This window comes from Penaeus chinensis, chromosome 3, assembly GCF_019202785.1.
Source record: "Penaeus chinensis breed Huanghai No. 1 chromosome 3, ASM1920278v2, whole genome shotgun sequence".
NCBI lineage: Eukaryota > Metazoa > Arthropoda > Malacostraca > Decapoda > Penaeidae > Penaeus > Penaeus chinensis.
Window position 1 is genome coordinate 38589102 of NC_061821.1, and position 10852 is coordinate 38599953.

General features: G+C 38.1%; 1 protein-coding gene across 2 annotated transcripts in view; it reads left to right on the forward strand.

The window, feature by feature from the left end:
• Positions 1-8024, forward strand: part of LOC125045022 (lysine-specific demethylase 5A-like) — a 47171-nt gene extending 39147 nt beyond the window's left edge. For both annotated transcript variants that reach the window (XM_047642058.1, XM_047642066.1), the window contains 10 exons: positions 398-548; positions 650-920; positions 1041-1237; positions 2276-2594; positions 2794-2946; positions 3062-3224; positions 3428-3572; positions 3806-3992; positions 4115-5047; positions 5436-8024. In XM_047642058.1, the coding sequence (XP_047498014.1) occupies positions 398-548; positions 650-920; positions 1041-1237; positions 2276-2594; positions 2794-2946; positions 3062-3224; positions 3428-3572; positions 3806-3992; positions 4115-5047; positions 5436-5525 (2609 nt within the window). In that variant the 3' untranslated portion in view covers positions 5526-8024. The remainder of the gene's footprint in view (positions 1-397; positions 549-649; positions 921-1040; positions 1238-2275; positions 2595-2793; positions 2947-3061; positions 3225-3427; positions 3573-3805; positions 3993-4114; positions 5048-5435) is intronic.
• Positions 8025-10852: the final 2828 nt, after the last annotated feature.

Sequence of the window (10852 nt, forward strand, 5' to 3'; positions counted from 1 at the left end):
ATATCGATGGTGTTATTTTTATTATAAACATTATAATTATTATAATGTTTTTTAACATTAGTAACAGCAAAATAAGATAACGTAAAATATTTCGTAAATCAAAGAAAAGGGTGAACGGGCGAGACAGGCAGTACTCGTAATACGCTCATTGGTGACTTAGTACAAGTGTAGCCATCTATGTGTAAAAAGAATCAAACAAGTACTCACAGTGGGCATAGCACGTGTCTACACGTCGTACCCGTCGGCAAGGGGTTAAGATTTTTTTTTCCATTTCCCTTTACCTTCAAAGTTTTATTTAAAAATTATACCACGTGTGCTTGTGCTTTTACATGCATAATCTAAGTAAAGCCTTTTGTGATATAGGCAAAAATCCTGACTGACTTGGTACTCATTGCAGAACTTAGTGAACTCCGAGAGCTTGTTGAAGAGGCAGAAGCACAGAGGTTCCCTGAAAGTGAATTACTCCAGACTTTGGTTCAAGCTGTGACTGAAGCAGACAAATGTGCCACTGTTGCTGCCCATCTTGCAACCAAAAAAGTTCGAACCAGGTTTGTATTTAGGATTTCATGTAAATATGTAAGTGGTATATGAGCTGCAGCATACCAATTTGCTTTTTTTGAAACCTATCCTAACCCTTTTCTTGTGTCAGGACGCGAGGCAGTGGGGAAGCAAAGAGCCGATTAACATTGGAGGAGCTGCGACTCTTCCATGAGCAGATAGAATCCTTGGCTTGTGTAATCAGGGAAGGCGAAGCGGTGAAGGAACTGCTCACTCGAGTCACTGCCTTCCAAGAGGAGGCAGTCTCTTTGTTAAGTCAGGAGATGCCAGATTCAGAGGCTATTGCTAAGATGGTTGATACAGGTTGCTCTCTTGACATTGATCTACCTGAATTACCAAGACTAAAGCATAAACTCCAGCAGGTTTGTTTAGATTTTAATTAGGTTTTAATTTTAGGTGTTTTTTTTTTTCTGAGATAAAATTGCTGACTTTTCTGTGTCATCTTCTTTTGTTTTCTTCCTCTCAACATTCAACTTTTTCAGGTTGAGTGGTTGGAAGAAGTAGAGGAAACTCTAGATGATTCAGGGTCCTTGACAGTGGAATGTGTCCGTAAGCTTCTTGACTCGGGCATTTCTCTGCCACCTCATCCCAAGATTGAGAAGGCAATGGCAAAGCTGCAGCAGTTATTGACAAATATGGAAACTTGGGAAGAAAAAGCTAGTCAAGCATTAAATGCCAAGTAAGGTCACTTTATTTACATGGGTTAGCTAGATTTCAGACAAAATAAATCACAGGTTGTGTTTGTTGTCTGGTACTTGTTAACCTCTTAATGACGGGTCACACTGATAGGCATCAAAATAAACCGCTCGAAATGTGGCGTGTGACTGTACGCTGTGGCAGCGTGCCAAAGTGCTACGAGTCGGTGATTTGGTTTGATGTACCAAACTCCCGCGCTCAAAGTCGTTGCCTTGCCATTGATCGCCAGAGCGTATTTTTTTTTTTAGTTTTCTTCACCTGTCATCAAGGGGTTAATACTTCAACTGCCTCAAACAAAAAGTGACAGGTCTAGATGTATTTCCTTTGCTTCATTTAATGTTCATGTAATATTCCCTTTGTAATAGATTTTTAAAAATATTTCTTATACATTATGGATTAATCCATTAGAACTAGGTGCATGCACTTTCCACAGTAGTTTTGTTTTGTCACTTGCTCACACCTGTTAAGCATTGAGATTGGGAAAGGTAAGCTTGCCTAAGATGAAAGTGTGTGTTTCACCCTGACTACAAGTTTTACACCATATTTTAACGTTAATTCTCACTCATTGATAGGTAAACTAAACACACCCATTCTTGCCATAAGATAGGGCAGGTGTACTAGAAAATGGGGTTGCAAAGATCAAATTTTTGTTAAACTAGTGAGTTCATGTCTCCCATTCTCAATGCCTCATTTATGGCTTCACATGTTTTTAGTCACCCAAAAGCCGGTTGCTGGGCTATCTGATCACACCTGTTTTACCCAACTCCTTGATTTTTTTTTTTTTTTCCTCATGATAATGTTGTCATTATTTACATTATTGTTATTATTTTATGAACAGAGTTTGGTGTTATAGTTATAAGAATATCAAACATTTGTTTCTGAAAATTCAAAGAATAGGGCAAAGCTAAAGAAAAGAGGTTTTAGACCTGGTAATTAACTGTGAATGAGTAAATTCCCTGTATAGTTTACACTTCAAAGGCACAAACTGCATTCTCTTATTTGTGAATTTTTTTCATTGCAGACCTGGGATTAATGTCTCTGAGGGTGAAGAGTTGGTGAAACAAGCAGAAGAGGTACCTGCCCACCTACCAAGTGTAGCAGCCTTGAAAGATGCTGTGAAGCGAGCTCGTGAGTGGAATAACAAAGTCACCACACTGCAGAGTGGTGAAACAACTCCTTTATTGGAGACCATTGAGGGATTGGTGACTCGTGGAAGGCCAATCCCACTGCATCTGGAACCTCTGGCAGATCTTGAGGAGACTGTTGCCTTGGCTCATGCATGGCTTGAGAAGACTGCTCGCACCTTCTTGAAAAAGAACTCTCATCTGAGTTTGCTAGAGGTTGATATTACTTGATATCCTCCCACAGTACTAAGAGAATTTATATGTGAAAAGATGTTTGAAAAAATTGACTTACCTTCATGAAAAAAAAGAATAGCTGGATAGACTTAAAATTGTATACTTTTGATCAAATTTTTTTCAGATTTCATATACGAGTGCATCCTCTCTTTGATTTTTACAAGAATGTTTTTCTTTTCAGGTATTAGTACCAAGAACAGACATAGGCGTTGTGTCTGGCAAACGGAAAAGAGTTAAACGAGAAGAAATGTCTGCACAGCAACAGCAGGCACAACTTTTAGATATTAATGTGGAAGATACTGCTAACCCAGCAACAGTTGTGAAAGCATTTAAGGTTTGTCTTTTAATGCAATGTATGTCTTGGACCAAAATTTATGGGTCTTTATTAATCAGAATTTAGATTTTTTTTTTTTTTTTCGTTAAAAGCTAAAATTTATGTATACTTTCAGGACTGTGAGGAAAGAGAGCTTGGAGCCATGAGAGCTTTGAGAGCCCACAATCGCAACAAAAGAGATGGAGAGTTACCTCAAGAAGGTGCTACTTTCTGCATCTGTCATAAAGCACCACAGCCCAACATGCTCACCTGTTCCTTATGCCTTGACCTTTTCCATAGTACGTGTAACAGTACAGCTTACTCTCAGACTTACGTTTATTTTTGAAAATTGTTTGGTAAACCCTTTCATCCAATATTTTAAGGAACGTTAACTTTTTGTTATCAATAATTATTTTTAAGTAGCTGGGTAACCAGCACATGAAAGTGTTGGCCTTGAGAGACAAGTTTTTCATAAGTTCTCTTTTTCTTTCATCCCTTATAGCTGGTTGTGTACCATCGTCTCATCGCAGTAAGGTAAAATTGAGCAACGAGGGAAGGTTCTTGTGCCCATCATGTGAACGTTCCAGAAGACCCCGATTGGAAACCATTTTGTCACTTCTTGTAGCCCTCCAGAAATTGCCAGTCAGGTAAGAGAAGATTGTATGATAACTAGGTTTGTTTAAAAGAAGATACAAATTGAAGGTGGATTTTGAAATTATATGGAAGACTATGGATGATGTTATTTATTGTATGATAAGTGAATAAAAGATGAGACAAATTTAAGGTGGATTATGAAAGTTAGGGATTTGAGTTTGTTTTATTATATCTTTAGCAGTTTTGATGCTATTAGATTAGGTTAACTTCATGTTTTTCTCCATAGATTGCCAGAAGGGGAAGCTTTACAGTGCTTAACAGAAAGAGGAATGTCCTGGCAAGACAGAGCAAGACAGTTAATGAAAACAGATGAATTAACAGCTGCTCTTGGTAAGCTGTCTGTGTTCTCTCAAAAGCTTATTGAGGCACAGGCAAAACAACACAAACCAGTATCACCTCAAACACAAGATGATGTAAGTATAAAGATCATAATATTTGTGGGTGCTGTTAATTTGGTAATATTTTTCTGTCTTGATTCCATGCTATATAGGTATTTACCATACATACTCTAATCTTGTTTGCTTCTTTGTCATAGGATAAAATGGAAGTAGACGATTCTACAAATGACGATTCTCTTTTGAGTGAGGATGGAGAGAAAGAAAAGGATGGAAGAGGGGAAACAGAAGGAAAGAATGATGCAGACAAAGAGAATAGTAAGAAAACTGAGGAAGGAAGTTGGGAGCATGCTTATTCCAGTAGCAAAGGTGGCAAAGAAAAAAAATCAGAGATTGACAAGGTTCGATGGAGTCGCCTTGTGGCAAGTGTGATGGAAAATCATGACGGCCCCCTTATTACTCTTACTTCTGCTACCCGATCTCAAGTGCAGGACCTCTTAGTCGAGGGTGAGCTCTTAGAGGTGAATCTTGATGAGACTACACACCTGTGGAGAGTATTACAGGCTGCCAATCATCCACCTGCAATGCTAGAAGATACATTATTATCTCTCAATTCAACGGGTAATAATAACGATGAGAACAAAACAAAAAAATCAGCTCCAAAGAAAAGAAAGTCCCAAGGTGAAGGAATGGAAGATACACAACCAAAATCTCCACATAAGTCTCCCCTTAAAAAGTCAAAGATTTTAAAGGTTTCCTCTGGTCCCACCGATGGCAAACCAACAAAGGGGATGATTAAGAAGAAGCAGGCCCTTGTAAAAAATGTGGAGAAGAAAAAGAAGGAGGGAATTACTACCAGCAAAGAAGGGCCAAGGAAGAAGACTATGTCTGGGATCAAGAAGAAGAAAGTACACTCCTCGAACTTACACAGTGATGACGACGATGATGACTCGGATGAGGCATGTGCAGCAGAAAAGTGCCAACATCCCACAGGACAAAACGTGGATTGGGTGCAGTGTGATGGGTGTGAGGGCTGGTTCCACTACATTTGTGTTGGTTTGAAGGCAGGAGATGTACTAGAAGATGAAGACTATATGTGCTTGGCTTGCACCACCAAGCTACCTGCACCCAAGGTAGGATGCGATACAGCCACAGACTAAGAGTTAAAAGGAATGTTGGTCATGCTTAATACTTCAGAAATTAAAGTGTGGTTGTCAGTAAGATTTGCACTGGGTACTGCAGTTATGTTTTTCTTTTCTAACCAAAATATAATCCTTTCATGTTTTCAAATTCTTTATTTTGCTTACAGTATAAAAGGGTTGGGAAATTCTGCTCTGTGTCACATATTTCAAGTTCACCTCTGTTATCTTAAAGAAGGGATATTTACTTTTTGTAGTTCATAACAATGCAACAATGCAGTACTCGAGTGAAGGATACAGACATATAGAGAGCCTCTCGAGTATTTGAGATGCCTGCCAAATAACAAAAGTTGGGGGAAACTGATGTACCATTAACTTGCAGCCAGGGGAGTTGACGGAAGAGGAGAGTGTGGACATCCTCCTCAGCCTTGCCACGAGCCTACCACCCAAGGAGTCAGAAGAACAGAAGTAACTCCTGCTTCACAGTGATTCAAAGGGAATGTCAAAGTTTTAGCTTGTGATAAAGTGTTGTATAGCCAAAACAGGAAGAGGAGGTTTAGGTATCATGGTTTCATCTGGTTGTGGCTCTGAAGAGAAAGAATAGAAGTGCTCACATTCTCCCAGTATTCAAAGACCTGGCTTAATATTTACAGTATAGTTCCACCGATAACAGAGCATTCTGATTTCTGTGACAGACAGACAACTGTATTTTTGTGGTGTCATCGTATACGGAAAATAGTTTTGCATTCCTTTTGAAGGAGTCTTTTTGAATAAAAGGAATGTGTTTTTCTTAATCAGATTACACTTTGCTTCTCTTAGTATTATGATTGCCTTTTTATGGGGCAAATAAGGAAATTAAAAAGTATTTATAAGTCATAAACTTTGCGTGTTATTTTCAGCAAATATCTGTCAATACCTGGTAACACTACTGTGTTTTGTAGACTACAGCTCTTACCAGAAAGATGATGTTTGTTCTTTACAGATACCCCTCATTTAGAGCTTAAGATTTATATTCCTTTATGAAGTAGCCATGGCCAAGCAGATAGATCTGACACCCTCACTTTCTACAGGCAAGAGCTCGCAGGAGGCATAAACTCTCCTCTTATAAGAAGGTTTGATTAAAAGGCCTAGTTCTCATGAACTCAAACCATGGGATTTGAAGTTGTAAAACACTCCTTTGGGTAGGTTATCGCATATGAGTGGTTCTGTATTGAAGATTTTCAGATTATTTCTTGGCCAGAAGTCCTGTGTTATCACAGCCCTAATGCAAATAGTTTTGTACAAAGCCCTAATTATTTAATGGTATCATGCTGTAGAATATATGCTGTATCCTATGCTGTCAGTATGTGCAATTGCATAGATTCTTTGGATACTTCAATTATTCCTTATCCTATTCAAACTTTCCCTCAACGTACAAAGCTCTTGCGCCTCAAGTCCACTTCAGACATTCGTTTGACATTATAGATAAAAAGTTTATTTTCAAATATTGTAGAATTTACTTTCAAAATTTAAGAAATGCTTCTGTGTTTTGCAGGATTTTGATTTGCTGTTACAATGAATGGCTCAACTAGTCACTGTATTTTTTTTTTTTTTCTTTTTTCTCCGTTTCTCAAAAGATGAATTAAATAGCTGACAGCTGTCCAAATAATGAAGCACCACCTGAGATAAAATACCAAATATGTATCTATTACTGTCGAGTTATTACTGACCTGATATTATAACATCTAGTGCAAACTTCATGATTATCCTTTTATACAACAGAAAAAATATATAAATGTATATAAATCTGGGAGGTATGTTCTGTTCTCAGGTGGTGTCTCAAAGAGAGCCAAGTGCAGGAAGGTCTGCTATTGTGTGCCTTTGGTGCGAGTCTCTGTTTAGAAAGATTTTTGTTAAGAAAATTTTAAAAAGTCTTATAGAATATGATACTGATTTCTGTAAGGAGATATATAGGTAGGATAAATATTATGCACTCATAATTGCCTTTTTTCACAGGATTTAGCATAACATTTGTTTCATGGAGGAAAAAGTATTGGTCAGTTATTCATCTTACATGTTGAAAAGGAGCATGTAGAAGTGGGTATTGCCTGCACCAGATTTTTACATTAGCAGACCTCAAAATTTTATGAAGAGTGTCACTTCCAGCTTGTGTAGGTGCTAAGTTTGTCTTTTATACAATCCATGTATTCATTATGTCACTCACCTCATGAACCTACCCAAAAACCCAACACTGGGTACTTGATCTCAGTTGCCACACACATTACATCAGTTGCTTTCAGTTAGCCTTGTCAAGGCTATTATAAAAGAGTTACTGCTTTCTTTCTCTGTATCAACAATAGTTCTGTGGTTTTGTTTACCAAGTATTATTATCATGTACATAGGTTCATGCCAAATTGTATATTTCTTTTCTTTTTTGTTTGATTATAGAATCCTCTTCATTAAATGTGCTTTGTTATAACTTTTAAGATTATTTCACCTGTAGAGATGCTAACCTAAGGGATAAACAGTAATAGTAAGCTCACAAAAATTTACAGTTGCACCAGGGGGAGATTCACTGTTTCTTCCATACACTTTTTGCATACCGGTACTGTTTTCCTGACGGTGACTCTCCTGTGCTGAGTGTGCCTCCTTGGGGCAAATACAGAGGACAAATTGGTAATATATTCTATGTGCCCTGTGCCATAAGGCTACATAATATATGGATGATCTAGGTTGTCTTTGTTTGTATGACTATTTTCCCCATATTGAATTGTCATGTCACTTATTTTTCGATTACATTTTTTCATCATCACTTTTTGTGTGTAAATAAAGTCAGTGTCCATTGATGCTAGGAATTCTAACCAGTGGTAAATCACTTGTTTCTTATGTCGCCTTTATATGAAGACATTACTGATTTGTGCCTCAATTTACCAGTGTACCTGTGTTAGTTTAGCTGCACTGCTCTTGGTATTAAAGAATACCTCGAAGGCTTCTTGAAGATGTTTTATTAAAACCTATAGATTAATTGGCTACTAAAATAATGCTACTTTTACTTTTTTCGTCATGGTATATACTTATTGAATTATTTATTTGTTTTTGTCAGATTTTTATGAAATGTATTACTTCGTGCAAGGGAGGAGAAATTGAGCAGTTTATATCACATCAAATTGTGGAAGCTATGAAGTCCGTATCGGATTCTGAAAGAAATAGTGAATTTTGTGCAGGTCTTATATACATTTTGTCAATCAGAATGAGGGTTTTTTGTTTAGCTATTTAATGACTTTAATCATGGATGTTTAAATATATAATTATATTTGTTTATTAAGTGCTGGATAATCCTGCATATTTCTATAGCATAAAGCTTGCTAAACTAGCACTAGCACATTTGCATTTATGACAGCCTCGCTAATGCCTTTCCTAATCCGCTTTATATGTATGCCGTTCCAGTACTTGTTATTCAGTTTTATGTCGTGATTCAAGTATTGAATTTGGGCATCGACAATTGTGACAGTTTTCTATTCATGTGGTAGACGTAATTATTGAAACGATTTCATGTTAACAATGAAAAAAAATAGTCAAGAGGATTCATTCTAGTAATGTTGAAAGCATGAGAGAAGCTACTTACTCTGCATATAGTATTCTTTGATGTGTTCTTGATAGTGCTGACAGATTTATGAAATGTGTACAGTTTCATAAGATTATTATGAATAATGGAAAGTCAATTATGGTACCATTACCGTTGACTGCTTTTCTGAAAAAAAAACTTATAATTTGAATTTTGTTGCGATTCTAGTAGCCAAGCATACCTTCTATATACGATGTGGAAGGTATGTATGTACATATGTTATGTCTCTTCCACTAAGGAGCTACATATGCAATTATAATTCATTGTTTATGATTTTAAGTTGTGTAAGAAATAGACCAAATAATGCTTTAGGTCATAATTAAGTTGAATTTTAATGAATGTGGTCATTTCTCTAATTCCACAGTTGTAACAGTAGTGCTAGAAGCTGTTTGCTGTATGTAGCTTCTCAAATATATATTTACGTATTTACCAAAACGTAAATTTTACATATCATTACTAGATACACATTAAAGAGGACTGTGCATGTTTACTTTAAGATTTGCTTCTGAAGTTAGACATTTTATGTACACCAATTTCACTGCCCTAGCATGAGGCTATTACATTTACTACTACTACTACTATTTTATTACATTTTACTTCTTAATATAACCATCATTACAAAAAGACATTTCACTTGAAACTTCATGAATCAAGAAACTATTAAAAATCGTGAATATATTGTACAGGAGGTACGTTGCATCCTGTACATTCACTGATCAGTCTGTTTGCATTTTGTCATTTCCGGGTCTTTATCACTTTGGAAGACCTTCCTTTGAGGGATAATGGTAGGTGCTACCATTATATGAATATGTCACAGCATTGTAAGATTTGCGATGCTGATAGTTTAGTGTCAAAAGAATGGGAAAACTTCATCACGTTTATTTTGGGTTATGATTGTTTGAATGGACATTAGTATACATGTTTAAAAAAAAGCCTAACACTCACTCTCACACACATGCTCACACTCACGCACAAGCGCACACTCTCGCTCTCACTCTCACTTACTCTCTCTTACTCTCACACACATGCTCACACTCACGCACAAGCGCACACTCTCGCTCTCACTCTCACTTACTCTCTCTTACTCTTACTCTCTCACTCTCACTCTTACTCTTACTCTTACTCTTACTCTTACTCTTACTCTCACTCTCACTCTCACTCTCACTCTTACTCTTACTCTTACTCTTACTCTTACTCTCACTCTCACTCTCACTCTCACTCTCACTCTCACTCTCACTCTTACTCTCACTTACTCTCTCTTACTCTCACACACACACACACACACACACACACACACACACACACACACACACACACACACACACACACACACACACACACACACACACACACACACACTTGCTCTGCCTACACTTCATCCATCCCCCAATATCTCTGCTCCCATTCCCTCCACACTCAAGGATGACTGCCAAGAGCTCATTTACCCTTCATGGGGACCCTGAGAAGTAAACCACTTCTTTTTTCAGACTCACCATAGCCAACCCCCCCAATCCCTTGCCCGTTGTTGTCGTGGGGGTGGGGGGATCAGGAGACGGAGACGGAGACGGGGACCCAATGCTGGGGAACTCCCCTGCCTTGGGACTCAACCCTCGACTCAACTAATTTTGCATGTTTTTTTTTTTCCGTCCCTTCCCCAACCTCTTCTACTATCCACTTCCTAAGGTGTGAGAGCGGTGCTGAAAGGATAAAAGGCTGAGTTTGTGCCAGTCCTGAACAGCCTGAGGGAGCCATGGGCACGGTATTTCCCTGTTTTCGTTGCCTAGCCCTTACCCCTCAAGGGGACCCTGAGGGGTGGAATGTTTCCTTCCCCAACATACTCCAGGTTTACTGTGGCCAATAATGAAGATGTTATACCCTTATTAGGGGCAATGAGGCTTGCCCTTTCATCAAATAGCCCCACCAATACAAACTCTCCCAATTCCCCGACCCCAGGCTCTCCTTTGACTACGGCTCCGAACACTACAACTACTACCACCTCCTCAATGCCTACTAGTACATAATCCACCCAAATCAACCCTCAACCCCCAGGATACATTTCTAATCTCCCAATATGCTCAACTTCATCACTTCTACCCCCACAATCTTCATGAACTACACCATCCTCCCTTATTACTACTTGACAGCCTTATTGTCCACCTCTCCATAATACTACCTCCCTCAACACTACTCACTCC